This window comes from Theropithecus gelada, chromosome 13 (assembly GCF_003255815.1).
Source record: "Theropithecus gelada isolate Dixy chromosome 13, Tgel_1.0, whole genome shotgun sequence".
In the NCBI taxonomy this organism is placed as follows: domain Eukaryota; kingdom Metazoa; phylum Chordata; class Mammalia; order Primates; family Cercopithecidae; genus Theropithecus; species Theropithecus gelada.
In genome coordinates this window covers 3963543-3988522 of record NC_037681.1, presented here as the reverse complement: position 1 = coordinate 3988522, position 24980 = coordinate 3963543, and the positions used below count along the sequence as shown (strand labels likewise).

Below are 24980 nucleotides of genomic sequence, written 5' to 3'. Positions count from 1 at the left end.
TATAGAATTCAGATAAACCACAGTGACTCATTACTCCTCTTTGTTACTATTGGGAATCAGAGACATAGATTTTGCTGATATTAATTATTCAAATGAAATAAACATGAATATGCATACATTGGCTTTGTTCTTCAAGGAGCTAACTTTTGGATACAATTGCAATTTAATGAAAATTCCTTAGAGAATAACATGATACTTCAGACTATTTTAGAAACAAAAATAATGTTGAATTCATTAATTGACTCCTAAAATGGTTATTGTCAATGAATATTGGAGCTGTTTCTCAATGTAAAAGCTTATTAATATCTAATGCTTGTAGCAGTCTTATTTTGTAGAAGTATGTTAATATTGATAAATGATGATACTTTTTATTGAGGTTTATATATTATACCTTGTTGCCATGAGTGGATGCAAAGACTTTTAGAAGGCTAAACTAGAGGACACAAGAAACACAGGCAATTATTACACCTCATGAGTCTGAGAAATAATGAATACTATCTACTAGAATTCACCAAACATATATCCAAGCTGATCAATTTAGGATACTTCCACTGAGGAGACATGAAGTGTACATTCAGGTGAAGTGTCATTGTAATTGTGTACCTTCTTAGCTATCAGGCAAGTTAAAGAGCATGATGAATGTTTGTAGTATAATGGTATATGTCCTTCTGATCTCTTGCATTAAAGACATGCGAGAGCGTGTACCACCTGCTTTGACATTGATTCCCAGGTGTATCAGTTGCTCCTCTGTTTTTAGACCACATTTGTTTTTATCCCTCAGCATATCCACATTGATACTGACACTGTTTCATTTTAGTTTTAGACATATGACAAATCATATCACGTTTGAAATTGTAAGTGTATATTTCATGAAGCCTGTATTCGTGTTTTCTTCAGTGTATTTCTGTCATGTTCCAGTCCCAAGACACAACATATAAAACATAAAAACCTAAACTAATATAGGCAGGAGGATACAGCTTGGTGCTAACACTGCATGCATGTATGGATAACTTTATCATATTTACACATGATTGATTATGTATCCCTTTTGCTTTTCAGTGTCTTCTCAGAAACAACCGGCCTTGAAGGTAATTACACATTCATGTTTTGAACTATTAACTGTATAGTTTGTGAAATATACTTTATGTATTGATTGTTTTGTTTCAAATCCCATTCAGGCTACAAGTGAAAAGAAAGATTCTGTTTCGAATATAGCCACAGAAACAAAAGATGGAGAAAAATCTGGAACAGGTAATTTTGCAATACACATTTAATGTCATGTTCACTCAGGATAGAAGAGAACTTCCCTTCCCTGAATAAATCGCAGGGGGCTCATTGAAGCTGCACATTCTGATTCAGCAGGCCTGAGATTCTGCATTTGTAGTAAGTACTCGGGTGACACGGATGCTGCTGGTCCTTGGCCATGATCTGAGTAGTAAGATTATATCCTTCCCCACAATGAAATTGGCAAGAAGAACGATTGGAGAGCAGTGCAAGATCTAACAGGCTCAAGCACAGAATATTCTTGCTTTAATTCTCCAGCAGGTTTCCATCATAAAGGGATGGAGAAAGAGATTAAGTAATAAAAATTATAGGCATCAGATCATATTGCTAAAACCACAGGGAAGAAGTGATTGGAAGAACTCATAAACAATGTAGAAAGAGAACTAAGGAGACCTCTGATGTGGTAATTATTTTACTCAAGGAAGAGGGATTGTGAGGTAGTAAGGAGGGAAAAGGTGTTAGTTTTGCAATTTTGGGATTTCTGCTGAAGAAAGCTGATGGAACTCACTTCAGATGCATTTGGAATATTTGCATAAAAGAAGATTTGATTTTGGCTGCTCCAGGAACTGCTGGAAGCAGGAAAGAGTGCTAGAATTGGGATGACCCACAGTGACTCATTACCCCCCTTTGTTACTATTGGGCATCAGAAATATATGTTTTGTTGGTATTAGTTATTCACATAGGGTAAATGTGAATATGCATACATTGGCTTTGTTGCTCAGAGAGCTAACTTTTGGATAAAATGGCAATTTAATGAAAATACTTTAGAGAATAACATGATCCTTCAAACCAGACTATTTTAGAAACAAAAATAATGTTGAATTCATTAATTGACCCCTAAAATATTTATTTTTAATGAATATTGGAGTGATTTCCAAATGGAAAAGCTTACTGATGTCTAATGGTTTTAGCGGCTTTATTTTGTGTAAGTATATCAGATTTGATAATTTTTTATATATTTTGATTGGGTTTGTATATTATACCTTGTTGCCATGAGTGATTGACAAAACTTTCTGAAGGCTAAACTAGAAAATACAAGAAGTGTAGGCTCATTATTATACCACTTGGGTATGAAAAATAATGAATACCATATAACAGGATTCACCAAACATATCCAAGCAGATCAATTTGGGATACTTCCACTGAGGAGTTTTGAAGTGTACATTCATCTAAAGTGTAATTGTCATTGTGTACCTGCTCAATTACCAGGCAAGTCAAAGAACATGATGAATATTTGTAGTATAATGGCTTAAATCCTTCTGATGTTTTGTATGAAAGACATGTGCAATCCTGGCTCACTTCAACTTTCACCTCCTGGGTTCAAGTGATTCTCCTGTCTCAGTCTCCTGAGTAGCTGAGATTACAGGTGTGCGCCACAACACCTGGTAATTGTTGTATTTTTAGTAGAGACCGGCTTTCACCATGTTGGCCAGGCTGATCTCGAACTCCTGACCTCAAATGATCCACCCACCTTGGCCTCCCAGAGTGCTAGGATTACAGACGTGACCCACCAAGCCCTGTCTACAGGATATTTTTAAATTTAAAAATTTTTTTTTTAATAAAGATAGAGTCTTTCTGTGTTGCCCAAGCTGGTCTCAAACTCCTGGGCTTCTCAAGTGATACTTCTGCCTCAGCCTTCTGAGTAGCTGAGATTATAGGAACAAGCCATTGTGCTCTTTTATGTTTTTAATATTCTACAGGTTCCAATTGTTGATTTAAAATGCATTTTACTTTTTGTTTCATAGTGCTTCCTCCTGCTAAAGAGTGTTTAAACAGGTATGATTTCACAGATTTTTTAAAGTGATATGTTAACTAAGTGAATAGAGAGAATAGAAACTAGTATCCGTTTAGTGTTCTGCTCTGTGCGAGACACCACATTACACGTACATTTATCATGTCATGTCATCTTCACACAGCTTTACAAACTATTTGTGCTATTATTATTTTTTTTTACTAATTAGGCAACTCTGGTTTAAAGAGGTTGAAATACTGGCTCATGATTCCACAGTTAACAGATAGCCAAACCATGATTTGACCATCATCCTGCCTGGCTCTCAAAACGCTTATTTTGCCCATAAATGTGGATGGATAGAGACCTATGTGGCAATGGGATCACGGTACTGATTTACATCAGATCAATTCAGAAAGTCACATTTTGTTACATATTAACTCTCTTTAGAGTGTTATTTAGAAGCCTGCCTACTCCAAAAATTTGTCCAAATATTTTGGAAATGGCAGTAGTAACCATATTACTTATTTTTTTAAAAGGCAGATATCAGTTACCTGTGGCCGCAGGACCCTAAGTTTTTCATTAGCAAGACAAGGCCAGTCCTAGAAAAATATTATCTGACTGTGCATGCAGAATATTTACATATAGTCCATGTAATACTAACTGTATTTAGCCTATATTAAAAGGATATTTCTAATTCATTTCTCTACTTACTGCCTACCCACTTTGGTTTTCTCTTTAAGTGAGTACCTTGCCTAGTTCGCTGAAGCTTTTTCTTATTTTCTGGATTCTTTATTTTTCCTTCTATGACATTTTAATATTTTCTTGATTTCTTTTCACTTTCTCTACTGCTTCTCTAAGGGTTTGTGATTTTCTATTATAGTTTTCATTTATGGCAGCTAAATATTCCCCATTTTCCTACAGACAATTTCAGAGGTACACAGAAGTTCAGAATGTTAAGAAATCCTAGAGACTAAACAAAATATCCTCTAGTACTTGAATCCTGGTTTAACATCCTGATCAAGTGGTTGTTCAGATGGAGAACCTGAAACTCAAAGAGAGAAAATTATTTGGATACCGTAAATTGCAGAAGTGAGATTTGCACTCAGGTTTCTTAATTCAAAACCCAGTCTTCTTTGACATCATTCTGTCATTGAGTGATTTTAGTTTTAGAAAGAGGGAGTGGGTCTAGTGAACACAGCGGAAGAGGATGAGCATGGAATGAGCTGTTGAACCCAATGAAAGTGGGTAAGAATGGAATTTTCAGGGGACAGCCAAAGTTGAAGAGGAACACACACTTAGTTGGATAGAAATGAAGGTTTTAGGGAAAAATCTGAATATTTGGCTTTCTTATAAGTTTGATAAAGATAAGGGAATTGAAAACACAGGATGTTGGGAATTATGAAGAAAGACGTATGAGAATAGGACATTCAAGGAGTTCTGAAGGGGTTGCTGCCTTTTTGTTTAACCGGAGGAACTGACAGATTTCAAGGTTTTTATTGAAAAGTATTAAAAGGATTTGAGCCACAGGAAAGAGTCTCTGGAGCAGATAGGAATGTGGTATCATCTTCTTCCATCCCAGCTTACAGAGGGCTTAGAACCCCTCAAGAACTAGGGAGATTGCTTAAGTACATAGATCTGTGAGCCAGGGTGCATGTCTCCTTTTTTCTGCCTCTTTTCTCAGTTCTCTCACATACACGTAGGGTAGGTCAAATGTAGGATTTGCTGGCAAATCAGCAATGAAGCTTCAGGTGGGTAGTCGGTAACATGCGTATGCTTGGGGTGGGTGACTGAGACTGACTTACTTTCCAGAAGCAGAGGAATAGAGAGCTCCTACTCTCAATTATTATAGCCGGTCTTTTGAGGAATCTGGGCTTTCNCCCCTCAAGAACTAGGGAGCTGGAGATTGCTTAAGTACATATAGATCTGTGAGCCAGGGTGCATGTCTCCTTTTTTCTGCCTCTTTTCTCAATTCTCTCACATACACGTAGGGTAGGGCAAATGTAGGATTTGCTGGCAAATCAGCAATGAAGCTTCAGGTGGGTAGTCGGTAACATGCGTATGCTTGGGGTGGATGACTGAGACTGACTTACTTTCCAGAAGCAGAGGAATAGAGCTCCTACTCTCAATTATTTTAGCCGGTCTTTTGAGGAATCTGGGCTTTCCTAGGCTGAAGATGTAGAGTGGAGATTGCCATGGATCTCTGCAGAAGAGGGATCCAGAAGTGGGAGCCCCTAGGAAGGAAGATATTTAGACAGTGATGAATGGAATGGAGCCATACGTACTCAGGAGGGAGACTTTTCCAGCAGTCTCTCTCTTGGGTATCTGAGTGTCTATGAAGGTTCTTAAGCTTGCTGGTTTTTATGGACCTGAGTAAGGCAGGATCTATAATGACAATAATTGGAGTTAAAAATTTTATTGTTTCAATTTTCTGTGAAGAATATTCCCAATAACAACATAACAACATGTACATTTGTACTTTGACTTTTGTACACTCAGCTTTCAAACATTTTCAGTGTTTCAGGGGTCTCCCTGGAGTGTTCTAGGGTAAAGGGAATCAGTGGGCATTCTTTTAGTAGCTTAAAAGCTGAAGATCCAAGACTCCCATTTTCCAGTGACACAAATTAGTCTTTGAATCAGAAGTAGATAATAGGGAAGAGACAGTGCCTTTTCTACCTTGTTGTAGCTCATCAGGTTTACTCCAGTTCAGTAACAAAAGTTTTGTCAGATATCTATTGGATTTTCAGTTTAGCCTTTCAGGTAGATAATTTATAAGGACAAAGTATTGTCTGGATGTGCCATTATATTGCCTGCCACTATTTGCTATGGGTTTAAGGGTGAGTCTGCATTGGATATTTCATAGGCTGGGAGAGGTGGAGGCAGAAATAGGTAACTGAATTGTTTTCTAAAACAGAGGCCATATCTTAATTATACCAATAAATATTATTTAATATACAGATAACTGACCTTCCTCAGACTTTGTTTTACCCTTTTTTTTGGAGAGGACTGCATGTATAGACTGATGGTTTTTGTTTTCTTTTAAGAAATGAACGTACTCATTTTTGTTGTATCTTTTTGTTCTGTAGGAGTCTCTACATACCAGATATTGTTGCACAGCCTGTGACAAAGAATGAGTTTGATTTGGAATCTGAGGTAGAGTACTCTCTTGTGAAATTAATTTTCTCACTCTGAATCTCATTTTCTGTATTATTTTCTTCTAAAAATTAGCAGTTGTCTACCTATCATTGTTTCATGTTTGTATAGAAATTTTATTAGAGATAATCATTTTGAAGATATAGGAGGGGTTAATTTTAATTTTTTTTTTTTTGCTTTGGCAAATAAGAAGTAGTTGATAAAGACTTTGAGAGGTGTGATCTGAAAAATAAAATGCTGGAAAATATAGTGATAGAAAAATGATGTTTGGGAATGCTTTCCCACAATAGAGGAGGTACAAATTTTGTTCTAGGCTTATTTGAGTAAGTGTCTTTACTTTGAGTTACATATCATTTGAGTATGACTAATAATACCTCTGCTTAAATGAATCTTTAATACATCAGATGACTTGTTATAGGAACCATGGAATCACCCTGTTACACATAGCATATCGTTTCTTTTTATTTCTTGCACACCTATTTTGTCATGATCCAGTATTTTTGCAGAGAGCTCTTTATTTTTATTCTTGGTTCTATAATTAGACTAAAATAATATTAGAAATTGTGGAAATGTAACTAGACATGGTATCATGTGCCTGTAGTGCCACCTATTCAGGAGATCAAGCCAGGAAATTCTTGAGCCCAGGAGTTCCAGACCAAGCCTGGCAATACAGCAAACCTTTTTGTCTAATTTCACAAAGTGGTGGGAGATCAGAAATTTAAATTCCGTTCTCACATCTGTATTACAGAGGATTTTCACTGTGTTTTCCAAGTCCTTTTCATTAAGAGTATACTTTAAACTCTTTATCTAATTGAAGAATATGCATTTAGTTTAAAACAACAACCTGTTTGATAAGCAGAGACTCTTCATATTCCTATGGTCAGACTTTAATTTCACAAAGTTGTTGCATCGTAATTTAAAGAAAATCCACTCAGGGTCTTTGGATCTCATTCTAAATTTCAAATTTCAGAGGCTTTTGTGCTTAGTTCTTGAAAAAATAATGCAAAGCTGCTGCATTACTATGAACCACTTGAAGCTAGGAAACCTCTTTGTGTGTATCCTGGAGTACCTAGAATAAGGTCTTACATCTAAGAAACATTTTAATAGTTTTTAATGTGAATCAACAAACAGGCAAATTTTTATAATGGAATGTTACAGGTAACATAATATGCATGGCAGATCTCATAATTAAATCTATTAAATTTCTTGAATCTTTTGAATTTATATTTTCTTCTAATGTTGAGAATGTATAAGTTATGTTGATAAAATGTGTCATATAGAAGAAAATAAAAATTAGAAAAGATGAAAAGGAAATAGGAAAGGTGGATACAGCGTGTTTTCTAATATCTTCTAACTGGAAGATTGGATTAGGATTTTAGTTTAAATTTTCTTAAATTTTTGAAGTCCTGGCTATGTTCTATTAAATACATATTTTTTTGGGACATACATTACTCTTTTGAATTCTGAATAAAAATTCTTTCTCCAGGTGTTAAGTTGCTGGAACTTTATTGTTTTTTCTTCTCTCTCTCTGTTGTAAGAATGTTTCAGCTTTCAGGTGAATGATCCTGGTTAACTCTTGGGATGTGTTATTTTACAGTAAACAAATTAAACTCTTTGTTACATAAGTATTTACACAAAACACATTGTAGAGTAAATGCTATCCAGTATTATTAGGCATCTATTGTGAACACAAGCTTTTCTTGTAAGCTCATATTTGATTGACTGGTCATGTCTCGTTTTTTGTTTGTTCCTCCCTCCTTCCCCTTTGTTTAAAAATGATTTACCTCAGTCTGACTTTTTCCTTGTAGACCACATGTCTTTAGTGTCTATTCTTTCATTTCACCTCTGTTTCTATTGTCAAGATACTTAGTTACAGCTTTCTATTTAGTAGGTATGTGTGGCCTTCATTCATCACTCATTGCTCCATAAGGTGGATGGTGGTTTTGTTCTCTCTTTTTTGGAAGGAGCTGAAGTTATACAATAATTTTGTGTGTGTGTGTGTGTGTGTGTGTGTGTGTGTTTTGAGACAGAGTCTCACTCTATTGCCCAGGCTGGAGTGCAGTGGCGTGATCTTGGCTCACTGCAAACTCCACCTCCCGGGTTCATGCCATTCTCCTGCTTCAGCCTCCTGGGTAGCTGGGACTACAGGCGCCCATCTCCATGTCTGGTAATTTTTTGTATTTTTAGTAGAGACGGGGTTTCACCGTGTTAGCCAGGATCGTTTCGATCTCTTGACCTGGTGATCTGCCTGCCTCGGCCTCCCAATGTGCTGGGATTACAGGCATGAGTCACCACACCGGCACATTTCTGGTTAATTTTAAAGGAGGTTTTTAATTTATATTCATTGAATGAGAAAATATATATTTTTAATCTGTTACCCTCTTAAATAAATAAATTATTACTTACTTCTGGAACTAATCTGACTTACCTTGTGCTGATAACATCTGTACTTAAGAACACACATGCGATGAGTGTAATCAATCCTCATAATTATTTCCTGAACAAAGTACCTATTTCCATAGAATCATAAGGAAAGAAATACTGCCAACAGAGTACACAGAATTATCTCTGGAATATTGCTTTTTACTTTTAAAACTATCTCCTACGGTTGTGACATTTTGTATTATTCTCTGGAAGCATTATTCACTTTAGTGTTTATAGTTGTTATACCTTGCACATAAATTTATTCAGCTGTAAAACTCAGGAATCCTTTTGATTTGATTTTCAAAATAAATTTCTTCTTTCTTCATGTGAGTGTTGGGTCCTGATTGACAGGCATGGTGTATTTGAAAACATGTAAATCTTCAGCTTGCATAGTCATATGACTATTTTACTTGATCTTTTCTCTGAATTTTAACTATCATCTTTATGGCATAAGTAGGCAATTAGAGAGTTAGTATATCATTTACAGGAGAATCAGAAAACTATATTAACTTTAAAATAGGGTTTTACATTTCTCTCTCATATTTTAATATTGCTTAAATGCCTTATAATTGTATAATAGAATAAACGTTTCTACAAGTTAAAAACTTTTAAGATGATTCTTTAAAAATTAGCTTTCTTAGGATACCTTGAATTACTGGTTTTAGATAACTGTTTTCATTAAGTTCAAAAATGCATGTGACCATAATATTCCAGAACTAAATAGTTGCATACATTAAGAAAATATATTTTATGTCTTTTAATCCAGTATAGAAATATATAATTGAAATTTTGAATCCCATGTTTTGTTTTCTTTTTATTTTCAAAACGTCAGAGTTCTTCATAGGTTTAAATTACTGAATCCTACCAGTTTAGTATATTTTACAAATGTTGACCTTCTCAACAACGTATGGTTTTTTTTGAGTAAGATCATCTATTTCTACTCCAAATGTATTTACCCAGATTAGTCTTCTAAGTCCCCTTTGTGCCTCAAATTTGATAGGTCTCAAACTGCCTTCCAGATTCTTTCCTGACTCTTTGTAATCTACTCTGTAATCTGACTTCCTAATCTTAGTAAACAGCACCAAGTAAGTAGCAATGAAACATTGAAGCAGAAAAACTGTACTCCAGGTTTCCCTCACATTGCCAGTCCAGTGACTCACTAAATTTTGTATTTTCTACCTTTAACCATTTCTCATATCTTATTACTGTAATACACTGTCTACCCTATACTTTCGGAATGTTCTTTTTTGTTTCTCTCTTGTCTCCACCTTTATCTGTGTATGTCTTCCAGGGTGACCTTTCTTAAACATGTTTACTTTGATCTAACTCATCTGCTTATAGCTGTATCCTCATTACACAAAGGAAACATTTGCATTCTAGCATAACACTTATTTCTGTGGTTTGGCCTGTTTCTCCCATTGTATCTCTCCACCCCACTTTCTCTGTCTGTGTCCAAGTTTTACCACATTATTGTGGTATTTCTTATTGGCTATGCTGTTTCATGCCTTATTTTTTTGCACATGCTGCCCTGACTAGAAACTCTTCACACTCTTACTTTTCACTTGTCTATTTTAAAAATAGAACGCTAAATTTGCAGTGTCTCAGAAGCTTCCCAGGTAGAAATAACTGTTACTGCCTTTGTGCCGTCACTGTATTTTTTTGACTTGAATTGCAGAAATAATGAATTGTGTCTTTCTGCTTTTGTTTGTTTTTATAAATTTCTTTTTTCACTTGATAAATAAGTAAAATTAGTATTTTATTCATATTATCAGATTTTCCAGGATAGACCTTATGAATTTATAGACCCAGAAAATGTTTCTTGGATTACTGACTGATGGAGTAGGAAATACAGCATTTTCTGAAGATTTTTTTTTTTTTTTTTAACTAGGAAGAAAAATCACTATCAGCAACTGGAGAAGAAGCAAATGGTATTGGTATTATAAAAAGTGCTCCACGAGAGCAATCAAATAATGATAATGTTATTTTTTTGTGTACAAAAAAAGGTGGTGAAGTAGTGAATATAGCTGAATAATTTTCTATGCTTTAATATAATTTTTGAAAATAAATATAACTAATTTAAATATAATTTAAAATAAATTTGAAATTAAATTACTTGTTACATTTCATTAAATTATAAACCTAATTTTAATTAAATTATAAATATAATTTATTAATTTTTAATAGCAAATATAATTTAATTTAAACATACTTTTTCTTAAAACTTTGGTGAACATTTAAACTTGTAGATCAAAATATAACATTCATTGTTGAGAAGTGGACATTAGATTTACAAAAAAAAATGTGAGGTGGGATAGTGTAAATTAAGAAAGCAGCTGTGAGTAGGTTATTTGGAGATTTCTGATGAGGAAACTCGAGGGAACTCACTTTATGTAGACTAAGTATATTTCCACTCAAAGAGAAGATTAAATTATTGCTGCTTTGGAGCTTACTGGAAGCAGAGGATAGAAGAATGACAGGAAACCACAGGAACTCGTTTATTCTCTCTGCAGGAGTTACACATCAATGATATGTGCTTCATTCATGTTTGTTAGTGAATGGGATGCACTTGGATATCAAAACATTGACTGTTTTTTTTTAAATGCTGTTTTTGATGTAAATAGCCATTGTATAAAAGTACCTCAGAGACTGCTATGCTATAGCATATCACATTGACTTTAGAAAAAAACAAATGAGAAATTTATTTCTTGAGTACTAAAAGTGTAACTATCAATAATCATGGCAAAGATTTTGATATATAAAGGTTGATTGAGCCAGGTGCAGTGGCTCACAGCTATAATCCCAGCACTTTGGGAGGCTGAGGTGGGCGGATGACGAGGTCAGGAGACGGAGACCATCCTGGCTAACATGACGAAACCCCAACTCTACTAAAAATACAAAAAAATAGCCAGGCATGGTGGCATGTGCCTGTAGTCCCAGCTACTAGGGAGGCTGAGGCAGGAGAATCTCTTGAACCCGGGTGGCGGAGGTTGCTGTGAGCCGAGATTGTGCCGCTGCACTCCAGCCTGGGCAACAGAGCAAGACTCCGTATCAAAAAAAAAAAAAGGTTGATTATTATGAAAAAAAGTCAATGGTGATTCAGAGATTTTGGTTACATTTTTTTAAATGAAAATCTGAGTACTCATTAGTTATTTGATGTGTAATGTATACATTTTTTGCATAAGTGAATGAAAAAATGGCAAGAGAACTAAAGTTGAGAATCCAGAAGTTGAAAAAATACCAGAAATCTTCATGATTGTGGATAACATGAGTATGGAAACGATTCTTGTCCAAGTAGATATCTGAACTAATGACTGAGAGCACTTCCTGCCAGCAGAAGCGAATGATACTTTTTTTTTTTTGAGACGGAGCCTGGTTCTGTCACCCAGGCTGGAGTGCAGTGGCGTGATCTTGGCTCACTGTGAACTCCGCCTCCCAGGTTCACGCCATGCTCCTGCCTCAACCTGCCAAGTAACTGGGACTACAGGCGCCCGTCACCATGCCCGGCTAATTTTTTTGTATTTTTATTGGAGACGGGGTTTCACCATGTTGGCGAGGATGGTCTCGATCTCCTGACCTCGTAATCCGACCACCTCGGCCTCCCAAAGTGCTGGGATTACAGGCGTGAGGCACCGCACCCGGCCGCGGATGATACATTTTCATCACTCTCATTGCAACTTCATAGTTTCTAACATTTATTCTTCTGGGGTCCTATTTGGTTCTCTCATTCGACATCACTTTTTTTTGGCTTCTTTCAGCAAATTCACATTGGTAGAAATACTTTTCTATGTTACTTGCAGTCATGTGAAACCTAATCTCACCCTTGCAACCTAGACTGCATGTTTTATAGAATCTATATTGTGATTTTTCATGTGTATATTCCTGTCATGTTTGTGTGCTAACCAAAACAAGAGTAAAGCAACCCAAAGCCTAATAGGTAACAATTTCAAGGGCAAGCATGAAGATTTCAGCTGGATACAAACACTGCATGATTGATGGTAGGCTGTGTCATATTTACCTGTAGTCAATTATGTGTTCCTTTTGCTTTGTAGTGTCTCCTGAGCAAACGCCTTTATTCACGGTAAACTTGACATACGTATTTTCTTTAATTATTAACAAAATGCTCTGTGATATATACATGATATGTTAATCATTATGTTGTCAAACTCATTCAGCATACCGTGGAAGACAGAGATCACATTTCAACTAGATTCTTAAGAAGCATGGATTCACTAACTTCCAGCGAAGGTAAATTTCCCCACTACAAATTTCATTCTAGAAAACGTAGTTGAAAATATTGAAAATGCTCATAGTTTTTTGATTTTCACTTTTTCCCCAAATGAGATGGAAGGATTTGATGTAAGTATGCTGATGTTCTTGTTAATATCTTTGTTTATAAAATGATATTTAAAGCATAAGGCAGACATTTTACACCGTGAGCTCTAGCCCAAATGCTTTTCCTTTAAAGCTGTCATCATCTAAAGATCCCAGTTTTGAATTCCTGTGCATGTTAGGGATTCGAGGAGGTGTATTTTGAAACTGTAAATATTTTTAGTGCTTCAAAATTGATTGCAATACTCTTCTCTCTTCATCTAGAGAAAAGCTATACCTACTGGCGTTACAATTGTTTTAGAACTTCAACTCCTTTATGTCAGTGTTGTTACATTGAGACTCTTTACTTAATCACATCTTCTGATTACCAGATTGAGTTTCTGCGTGTGTATGTGTGTGTGTGTATCTCTGATTAAAAGTGAATAAAGTAATTAATCATTCTTTTGTAACTCTTTGGTAGATATAGTGTTTTAAAACAATGATTCTGAGCTGTTTTGGCCTTAGAATCTTTTCTTCTACTGCAATTCATTGCCTACAGGTAACCAACAGCCAGAATTAACACTTTTTACTTTTAAATCACTGCAATGCACATTAAAAATATTTTACAAGATACATGCACTTTCATAGGTAATAAGTAGAATCTATTTTCAAGTATCAAATCTTCTATACGATTTCACACAGCGTACATATAGCTGCAACTTGACTTTTCTAATCAGTGGTATATATTTCAGATCTATCCAGGTTGACACAATTTGGTCATCTTTGATTTGTTGTATGGTCTTGTGGTATGCCATTTTATGACTGCACCACAATTAATTAAAGTCTCTTCAAGCTGATACAAAATGAATATAGATATGATGACATACCAACATAGATTTGCTTATGTGGTTGCCTTTATTGATTTGTACTATGTAAGAAACTAAATAGAAGTATTTCAGATACCCTGACTATAGTTTTATACACTGCCATAGCTGTACTGACTGCATTCATTACCCCCTAGAGCCATGTTTTTCCATCATGCTATGACTCTGAAACTCCAGTATATGCTTTTCAGAGAATGACATTGGAAAGAAGAAATGGCCAAAGTATCATTGATGCCTTGGTTTCCTTACATAGGAAGGTTGATGTTGAACTCTAGGAATGATCAAATCACAATTTAGAACCCCTTTGTTGAGCCCTGGAAAGGGTTGCCGGATGTCAAATGATAAATAGCCTCCAGGTGAAGAGATGCTCTATAACGCCTCACCGCTGTGTTTCCTTGCATTTTGTCCTGTTCTGAAAACTTTAAATACATGAATTTTTGGTAGAAATGAAAATCTTTCGATTTATATATTTGTTTCTGTCTCGTGGCACTCTGATCTCTTTGAATCTGGCAGGGATCTAGCCTTGTCTTATTTATACCAGCAAGCAGTGTTGTCACTTAATGCTCTTTTTCATGTAAATGACTGACATTTTACCAAGTCTTCACAAGAGATTTCTGAAGATGTTGCTGCATTGAGCAGAGACTATGTCATTGTAATTGCAGAAGTTTTAAGTAGTTCCATAAAATTTTAGAGCCTGTTTTTCTGGAACACGTAACACACATAATGACATGTGTATTTCACCATAAGTTAGCTTCACAAAAATTTTGTGTACATAAAAGTGTTTATATCCAAGGAGATTCTTATTTACTGCTCAGTAATCTCTCGTGTAGAAGAAAATATATAACATAGTTTGCTGAGACTTTGATAATAACCCCTAGTATAAAATAAAGCCGTGAAGATAAAATGAGACTTGATATGATACTCAATGAAACTGATGTGAGTGAATAGAAACTATGAAACAGTGTGTCTGTGGGAGAGAGGAGGACATGGGGCTGCTATTGTGAAGAAGGAATTTGTACAAGTTAGTCCAGTTTCTGTAACTTTTCATATTCTAATAAAGGAAAACCATATCTTCTTATTTATAAAAATGAGATGTTACGGGTTTGATCACAGGGGTGGTGAGAATAATGAAGAACAAAATGTGGAAGGCAAAGAATGAAGACCAGATAGTGAGATTAGATTTATCAACAGAAAAGAGTGCAAGTGGGGTGGGACGGTGTAAATAAAGGTAGCAGCTGGCTAGGTGTTTGGGGCTTTCTGATAAGGAAACCTGAGATAACTCACTTTATGTGGACCTAGTATATTCGTACTCGAATGGAATATTGGATTATTGTTGCTTCAGAGCTTACTGGAAACAGAAGGTGAAAGATTAAGAGTAAACCACAGGGACTCAATTTTTCTCTCTATAGGGGTCACACATCGACAATAGGATAGGTGCTTCATGTTAGCAAAATGCGATGCAGTGCATATCAAACTGACTGTAGAAGCAAAACAATCAAGAAATATATTTCTTAAGTATTAAAATGTAACTGTCAATAATCATGGCAAAGATTTTGATTTTGATATATAAAAGGTGATTAACATTAAAACAGCCTCTGATGAGTCAATGATTTTGTTTAGATTTGTTTTATGGGAATCCAATTACACATTAGGTATTTGGAGTGTAATGTATGCATTTTTTGCATAAGTGAAGGAAGAGATGGCAGGAGGGCTAAAGTTGAGAATCCGGGAAATGGAAAAACACCAGAAGCCTGCATGACTGTGGACAACATGAGTATTTTTGTTAACTATTCTTCCGTATGTAGATACCTCAACTAATGAACTCAGAATACATCCTGCAAGCAGAAGTGAATGATACATTTTAATGAAATTGATAGTTTTTAAGTTAGAGGACAAAATGAAGAACAGGAGAACTATTGTATTATACTATAAAAGGTTCTTGGGTGATTTCTTCAGGGTACACCATAGCGTTCTACCATGGGCTTTGACATTTATCCTTCTGGGGTCCTATTTGGTCCTTTCATTTGACATCACGTTTTTTGGCTTCAGTTAACAGGATCACATTGGTAGAAGTACTTTTCTGTGTTAGTTGTAGTCATGTGAAATCTAATCTCTCTCTTGAAATCTGGACTACATGTTTTATGAAACCTATATTATGATTTCCATATATTCCTGTCATGTCTGTATGCTAACCAAAACAATAGCAAAAGCAACCCAGAGCCTAATAGGTAACAGTTTCAAGACCAAGCATGAAGATTTCAGCTGGTTACAAACACTACATAGTGGATGGTGGGCTGTGTCATATTTACACGTACTTAATTATGTGCCCCTTTTGCTTTGTAGGATCTTCTGAGCGACCTCCTTTATCCACGGTAAACAAATATATTTTCATCTTTAATTAACAAAATGCCTTGTGATATATATACATGATATATTAATCATTATGTTGTAAAACCCATTCAGCTTACCCCAAAAGAAGCAGATCCCAGTTCCAAAGTAGCCATAAGAAGGAAGGATTCACCACCTCCAGGAAAAGGTAAATTTGCCAATATAAATTTCATCTGGAAAGAAGGACATGAATATATTGGAAATGTTCGTAGTCTTCTGATTCTTCTTTTACCCCAATAAGATAGAAGGATTTGATCTAAATGATGCTGATGCTCTTGTTAGTGTTTATGCTTATAAAATGATAGTTACAAGAATAAGAAAACGAAATTTTAAAAATGTAAGCTCTAGCTCAGATGCTTTGCCTTTTAGGTTGTGATAAAGATCCCAATGTGGAATTTGTATGCATGTCAGGGGTTCAAGGAGGTGAATTTTGAAACTAAATATTTTTCAGTGCTTCAATTTCTGGTTTCCTATACTGTTCTTTACCTAGAGAAAAGCTATACCTGCCGACATCACAATTGTGTTAGAACTTCAACTCCTTTATGTTGGTATTGTCACATTGAGAATCTTTGAATCTTCACCCAATCACATGCTCTGATTACCAGCTTGAATTTCTGCACGTGTATGTGCTTGTGTGCTTTCGTTTGTGAGTTTGGGTATGTGTGATACCTCTGATTCTGGAAAGTGAATGAAGTCATTAATCATTTTTTGGTGACTCTTTGGTAGATACATGGTTTCAAAGCAGTGATTCAGAGCTGTTTTGGAAAATGATTCTGATTTTGGAAAATGAATAAAGTCACTAATAATTTTTTGGTGACTCTTTGGTAGATACAGGGTTTTAAAGCACTGATTCGGAGCAGTTTTGGCCTTAGAATCTTTTATACTACTACAATTCATTGCCTACTGGTAACCAACAATCTGAATTAATGTTGGTTTGTTTGTTTTGTATTATACTTTAAATTCTGGGATACATGTGAAGAACATGCAGGTTTGTTACATAGGTATACATGTGCTATGGTAGTTTACTGTACCCATCAACCTGTCAGCTACATCAGGTATTTCTACGAGTGCTGTCCCTCCCCTAGGATCCTACATCCCTGACAGGCCCTGGTGTGTGATGATCCCCTCCCTGTGTCCACGTGTTCTCATTGTTCAACTCCACTTATGAGTAAGAAAATGCAGCATTTGGTTTTCTTTTCCTGTGTGTGTTTGCTGAGAATGATGGTTTTTCAGGCTTCATCCATGTCCTTGCAAAGGACATGAACTCATCCTTTTTTATGGCTGCATAGTATTCCATGATGTGTATATGCCATATTTTCTTTATCCAGTTTATCACTGATGGGCATTCGAATTGGTTCCATTGTGAATAGCGCTGCAATAGACATACGTGTGCATGTGTCTTTATAGTAGAATGGTTAATCTTTGGGGTATATACTCAGTAATGGGATTGCTAGGTCAAATGGTATTTCTGGTTCTAGATCCTTGAAGAATCACCACACTGTCTTCCACAATGGTTGAAATAATTGACACTCCCATCAACAATGTAAAAGTGTTCCTATTTCTCCACATCCTCTCCAGCATCTGTTGTCTCCTGACTTTTTAATGATTGCCATTCTAACTGGCATGATCCGGTATCTCATTGTGGTTTTGGTTTGCATTTCTCTAATGATCAGTGATGAGGAGCTTTTTTTTTCCATATGTTTACTGGCTGAATAAATGTCTACTTTTGAGCATGTCCTTCACCCACTTTTTGAAGAGGTTGTTTGTTCTTTTCTGGTAAATTTGTTTAAGTTCCTTTTAGATTCTGGATATTAGCCTTTTGTCAGATGGAGAGATTGCAAACATTTTCTCCTGTTTTGTAGGTTGCCTGTTCACTCTGATCATAGTATTGGAAGTTCTGGCTAGGGTAATCAGGCAAGAGGAAAAAATAAAGGGCATTCAAATAGGAAAGAAGGAAGTCAAATTGTCTCTGTTTGCAGATGACATGATTGTATATTTAGAAAACCAAATCATCTCAGCCCCAAATCTGCTTCAGCTGATAGGCAACATCAGCAAAGTCTCAGGATACAAAATCAGTGTGCAAAAATCACAAGCGTTCTTATACACCAATAAAAGATGAACAGCCAAATCATGAGTGAACTCCCATTCATAATTACTACAAAGAGAATAAAATACCTAAGAATACAACTCACAAGGGATGTGAAAGACCACTTCAAGGAGAACTACAAACCACTGCTCAAGGATGTAAGAGAGGACACAAACAGATGGAAAAATATTCCATGCTCATGGATAGGAAGAATCAATATTATGAAAATGGCCACACTGCCCAAAGTAATTTATAGGTTCAATGCTATAGACTACCATTGACTTTCTTCACAGAATTAGAAAAAACTACTGGAAATTTCATATGGAATCAAAAAAGAGCCCATATAGCCAAGACAATCCTAAGCAAAAAGAACAGAACTAGAGGCATCACGCTACCTAACAGAAAACTATACTATAAGGCTATAGTAATGAAAACAGCGTGGTATGGGTACCAAAACAGATATAAAGACCAATGGAACAGAACAGAGGTCTCAGAAATAACACCATACATTTACAACCATCTGATCTTTGACAAACCTGACAAAAAACAAGCAAGGGAAAAGATTGCCTGTTTAATAAGTGGTGTTGGAAAAACTGGCTAGCCTTATGCAGGAAAATGAAACTGGACCCCTTCCTTACACCTTATACAAAAATTAACTCAAGACAAATTAAAGCCTTAAACTTTTAAGAAAGACCTAAAACCATAATAACCCTAGAAGAAAACCTGGGCGATACCATTCAGGACATTGGCATGGGCAAAGACTTCATGACTAACACACCAAAAGCAATGGCAGCAAAAGCCAAAATTGACAAATGGGATCTAATTAAACTAAGGAACTTGTGTAGTTTTATTTGGGAGTGTGCATGGGGTACCTCTGAGTTTTAAAAATGAAGAAAGTAAGTAGTCATGCCTTGCTGACTCTTTGGTAGACGCAGTCTTTTAAGACGGTGATTCTGAGCTGTTATGGTCTTAGGGTTTTTTATACTACTAAAACTTACTGCCGACATGTAACCAAGAGCTTGATTTAAATAAAAAAAAAAAAAGAAATCACCCAAATGCACTTTAAAGACCTCTTACCACATGTGTGCACGTTCATAGATAACATGTAGAACTTGATTTTGTGTATTAAAAACTTGTAGAAAAGTTCAGGCAGTGCACATAATGACTGCAACTTGGTCTTTGTAAAATCAGTGATATATATTTCAGATCTACATACAATGACCCAGTGACATATTTCTTGATTTATTGTATGATCTCATGATATGCCATGTGATGACTACAGCACATTATGCTCTCTTCATGCTGATGTCATGTGGACTTAAATATGATGACATACCAACATAGATGTGCTTACGTGGTTGCTTTTATTGATTTGTACTATATTAGAAATGAAGCAGAAGTAATGGAAATCCTAGCAAGCATAACTGTATCTCTCCCATGGCTGTGCTGATTGCACCTGTTTCCCCCTTAAAGCATGTCTTTTTGACATGTCATAACCCTGAGAAAATTCAGTGTGTGCTTTTCAGAGAATGACAGTAAGGAGTAGAAATGGCCAACAAAGTGTTACTTGTCCTCTCGGCTCCCCTTCATGAATGTTAAACTCTAAACTACTCAGGTCACAATTTAGAACCCCTTTGTTGATCCCTATAGAGTGTTCTCGGATATCAAATGACAGGCTCTTAATGAAGAAACACCCTGTAAAAGTGTATTGCTCTGTTTTTTGTGTGTGAATGTGTGTGTGTGTGTGTGTATTTTTTTCTCTCCTGAAAACTGTAAATAGAATAATTTTCATTACAAATGAAAATATTCCTCTTCCATATTTATTTCCCATCTAATGTACTTTGCTCTTCTTGAATCTAGTAAGGATCTCAGCTTGTGTTATTTATACCTTCAAAAAATTATGCCAACACTTCATTTTTCATGTCAATTACTGACATGTTTTCAAGTCTTCACTTGTTATTTCTGAAGATTTTGGTGCATCGAGGAGAGACAGTGTCATTGTAGTTAAAGAAGTTTTTGAATAGTTTATATTCAATAAAATTTCAGAGCTTGTTTCTCTGGAAAGCATAGACATAGTGGCATTATGGGTAGTTAAACATAAAATAACTCTACAAAGTGTTGTGTACATAAAAGTGTTCATATCTTGAAAGATTCTAATTTACTGCTCAGTACTGTCTCCTGGAGAGGAAAATAGGTAAGATAGACTCCTGAGCCTATGATAATAACTCATAATATGAAGTGAAAACATAGAGACAAAATGAGAGGTGATAGATAAACCGATGTGAGTGAAGAACAGCTGTGAAACAAGAGTGTCTATGGAAGAGAGGAGGTCATGGGACTGCTTTTGTGAAAAAGGAATTTATTACATGTTAGTCAAATGTCTGACACATTTAACATTTTAATAAAGTAAAATCTTACCTTCCCGTGTGTCAGTATGGGATTGTACAGATGTCACAATGCAGTAGTGGTGAGAATAATGAAGAAACGAATGTGGAGGTCAAAGAATGAAGTCCACCAATATGGACATTAGATTTATGAATGAAAAGGAGTGTATGTCAAATTGGGCAGGAGTAAACAAAGAAAGCAGCTAGCTAGGTAGAATGGAGGTTTCTGATGAGGAGACTGGTGGGAAGTCACTTAATTGAAAGCAGAAGTTAGAAGGATGAGGGTGACCCACAGGGTCTCATTTCTTCTCCGTAGAAGTTTTGCATATCAATGATATGTGCTTCATTCACATCAGTTAGCATATTGGGATGCAGCTTAATCTAGAAAAAATGTGTTTTTTTTTTTTGTTTGTTTCTTTTTAGGAAGCTGTGTTTGCTGAGTAGTTATTTCATAAAAGAACCTGAGAGACCCCTATAGTATATCATATAAAACTAGATTTAGAAAAAAGGAATCAAAGAATACATTTTTAGAGTATTAAATGGATAACTGCCAATAATCATGGCAATCATGACATATATATATATGCATTATGTCATATTGGTTGGTTATTTATAAGAAAAGAAGTCTCTAGTGATTTAGAAACTTTGCTTAGTTTATTTTCATAGGAATCTATGAAAATCTACACATTATTTCATTGATGTGTATGTTTTGGCGAAAGTGGACGAAGAGACAGGGAGAAGGCCAAACTGCTGAATCCAGGATATGTAAAAATATCAGGAGCCTTCATGAGTATAAAGAAAATGATTTTTTAAATTATGACTCTAAGATTAAGTGGACTCACTTCAGATGCATTTAGAATATTTGCGTAAAGGATGATTTGATTTTGGCTGCTCCAGGAACTACTGGAAGCAGGAAAGAATGATGGAATTGGGATAAACCACAGTGACTCATTACTCCTCCTTGTTACTACTGGGCGTCAGAGGTATATGTTTTGTTGATATTAGTTATTCAAATGAGATAAACGTGAATATGCATACATTGGCTTTGTTTTTCAAGAAGCTAACTATTGGATAAAATAGCTATTTAATAAAAATTCTCTAGAGAATAACATGAGACTTCAACCAGACTATTTTAGAAATGAAAATAATGTTGAATTCATTACTTGACTCCCAAATGTTTATTTTCAGTGAATATTGGAGTGATTTCCAAATGTAAAAGTTTATTCATATCTAATGCTTGTAGCAACTTTATTTTGTATAAGTATGTTAAATTTGGTAATTTATTATACTTTTTGATGAGGTTTATTTATTATACCTTGTTGTCATGAGTGGATGAAGAAACTTTCAGAAGCTAAACTAGAAGATACAAGAGATGTAGGCACATTATTACACCATATGGGTGTGAGAAATAATGAATATTACATACTAGAATTCATCAAACATATATCCAAGCTGATTAAGTTAGGACATTTCCACTGAAGAGACGTGAAGTGTACATTCAACTAAAGTGTCATTGTAATTGTGTACCTTCTCAGTTATCGATCAAGTTAAAGAGCATGATGAATGTTTGCAGTAAAATGGTCTAAATCATTCTGATATCTTGCATGAAAGACATGCGGGCACATGTACCACCTGCTTTGACATTGATTCCCATGTGTATGAGTTGCTCTCTGATTTTAGATCACATTTGTCCTCATCATTCAGCATATCCACATTGATATTGACATGGTTTTATTTTAGTTTTAGACATACGACAAGTCATATCACGTTTGAAATTGTCAGAGTATATTTCTTGAAGCCTGTATTCCTATTTTCTTCAGTGTATTTCCTTCCCATTTAGTCCCAAGAAACAAAGTATAAAACATCAAAGCCTACACTATTACAGGCAGGAGGATACAGCCTGAAGCTAACACAGGATGAGTGTATGGATTATATTATCATATTTACATATGATTGACTGTGTATCCCTTTTGCTTTTCAGTGTCTTCTGAGAAACAACCAGCCTGTAAGGTAACTAAACTCTCATTTATATTTTGAACTATTATATTTGTACAGTCTATTAAACATACTTTATGTATTGATAATTTTGTTTCAAATACCATTTAGGTTACAAGTGACCAGAATGATTCTATTTTGAATATCGCCACAGAAATAAAGGATGGGCAAAAATCTGGGACAGGTAATTTAGCAATACATGTTCGATGTCATGTTCACTCAAGATAGAAGAGAATGTCTCTTCCCCGAATAAATTAGTGGGAGGGTGGCCCATTGAAGCTGCACGTTCCAATTCAGCACTTCTGAGATTGTGCACTTGAAATAAGTACTCGGGTGCTGCAGTTGCTGCTGATGCTTGGCCATGATCTGAGTAGCAAGATTATAGACTTCCCTATATTGAAATTGGGAAGAAGTACTATTGGAGAGCAGTTCAAGACATAATGGGCTGAGGGGACAACTTAATTTTGCTTTAATTCTACAGCATGTTTTCATCAAGAGGGGAATAAGAAAGAGATGAAGTAATAAATATTATAGACGTCAAACCGTATTGCGAAAAGCAGAGGGAAGAAGTGATTGTAATAACCCATACACACTGTGGAAGGACAGCTAATGATACCACAGATGTAGCAATTATTTTCCTCAAGGAAGAGGGATTGTGAGGCAGGAAGAAGGAAAAAGAAGATGTTATTTATGTAATTTTGGTGTTTCTGCTAAGGAAATCTGAGTGAACTCACTTCAGATGCATTTGGAATATTTGCATAAAAGAAGATTTGATTGTGGCTGCTCCAGAAACTATTGGAAGCAGGAAACAATGAGAGATTTGGGAGAAACCACACTGACTCATTACGCCTCTTTGTTACTATTGGGCATCAGAGAAACGTGTTTTGTTGATTTCAGTTATAAAAAAGATGAATATGAACACATTGGCTTCATTGTTCAAAAAGCTCACTTTTGAATAAAATGGCTATTAAATGAAAATTCTTTGGAGATCATCATGATTCTCCAAACAAGACTATTTTGAAAGGAAAAATAATGTTGAAGTCATTAATTGACTCCTAAAATGGTCATTGTTAATGAATTTTGGAGTCATTTCTGAATTAAAAGCTTATTAATATCTAATGCTTGTAGCAGTTGTATTTTGGATATGTATGTCAAAATTGATAATTGATGATATTTTTTATTGAGATTCGTGTACTATACTTTGTTGCCAGGAGTGAATGAAGAAACTTTTGGAAGGCTAAACTAGAGAATACAAGAAATGTAGGCAAATTATTACACTACGTGGATCTGAGAAATAATGAGTATTATCTACTAGGACTGACCAAACATATATCCAAGCTGAACAAGTTAGGACATTTCCACTGAAGAGACGTGAAGTGTACCTTCACATGAAGTGTCACTATAATTGTGTACCTTCTCAGTTATCGATCAAGTTAAAGAGCATGATGAATGTTTGCAGTATAATCTAAATCATTCTGATATCCTGCATTGAAAGACATGCGGGTGCATGTACCACCTGCTTTGACATTGATTCCCATGTGTATGAGTTGCTCTCTGATTTTAGATCACATTTGTCCTTATCACTCAGCATATCCACGTTGATATTGACATGGTTTTATTTTAGTTTTAGACATATGATAAGTCATATCACGTTTGAAATTGTCAGTGTATATTTCTTGAAGCCTGTATTCCTATTTTCTTCAGTGTATTTCCTTCCCATTTAGTCCCAAGAAACAAAGTATAAAACATCAAAGCCTACACTAATACAGGCAGGAGGATACAACTTGATGCTAATATGCTATCCATGCATGAATATATGGATAACATTATCATATTTACATATGATTGATTATGTATCCCTTTTGCTTTTCAGTGTCTTCTGAGAAACAACCAGCCTTGAAGGTAATTAAACTCTCATTTATATGTTGAACTATTAACTGTATAGTCTATGAAACCTACTTTATGTATTGATTATTGTGTTTCAAATCCCATTCAGGCTACAAGTGAAAAGAATGATTCTGTTTCGAATATAGCCACAGAAATAGAGGAGGGACCAACATCTGGGACAGGTAATTTTGCAAAACACATCTAATGTCATGTTCAATCAAGGTAGAAGAGAACTTCCCTTCCCAGAATAAATCAGTGAGGAGTTCATCTAAGCTGCATGTTCTGATTCAGCACGTCTGAGATTCTTCATTTGTAGTGAGTTCTCAGGTGACCCTGATGCTGCTGGTTGTTGGCCATGATCTGAATAGTAAGATTATAGACTTCTCTACATTGAAATTGGAAAGAAGAACCATTGGAGAGCAGTTCGACACATACCAGGCTCAGGGAACAGCATAATT

The 24980-nt window shown here is 35.5% G+C and overlaps 1 protein-coding gene across 1 annotated transcript in view; it reads left to right on the top strand.

Annotated features, from left to right (window-relative positions):
• The window catches only part of LOC112605319 (ankyrin repeat domain-containing protein 36A-like), a 141036-nt gene that overhangs the window by 26881 nt on the left and 89175 nt on the right, over positions 1–24980 (top strand). The window contains exons 8-20 of the mRNA XM_025354985.1: positions 1060–1088; positions 1179–1251; positions 3030–3060; positions 6100–6166; positions 10479–10518; positions 12640–12668; positions 12763–12835; positions 16126–16154; positions 16246–16318; positions 22622–22650; positions 22747–22819; positions 24509–24537; positions 24632–24704. Of these exons, the coding sequence (XP_025210770.1) occupies positions 1060–1088; positions 1179–1251; positions 3030–3060; positions 6100–6166; positions 10479–10518; positions 12640–12668; positions 12763–12835; positions 16126–16154; positions 16246–16318; positions 22622–22650; positions 22747–22819; positions 24509–24537; positions 24632–24704 (648 nt within the window). The remainder of the gene's footprint in view (positions 1–1059; positions 1089–1178; positions 1252–3029; positions 3061–6099; positions 6167–10478; positions 10519–12639; positions 12669–12762; positions 12836–16125; positions 16155–16245; positions 16319–22621; positions 22651–22746; positions 22820–24508; positions 24538–24631; positions 24705–24980) is intronic.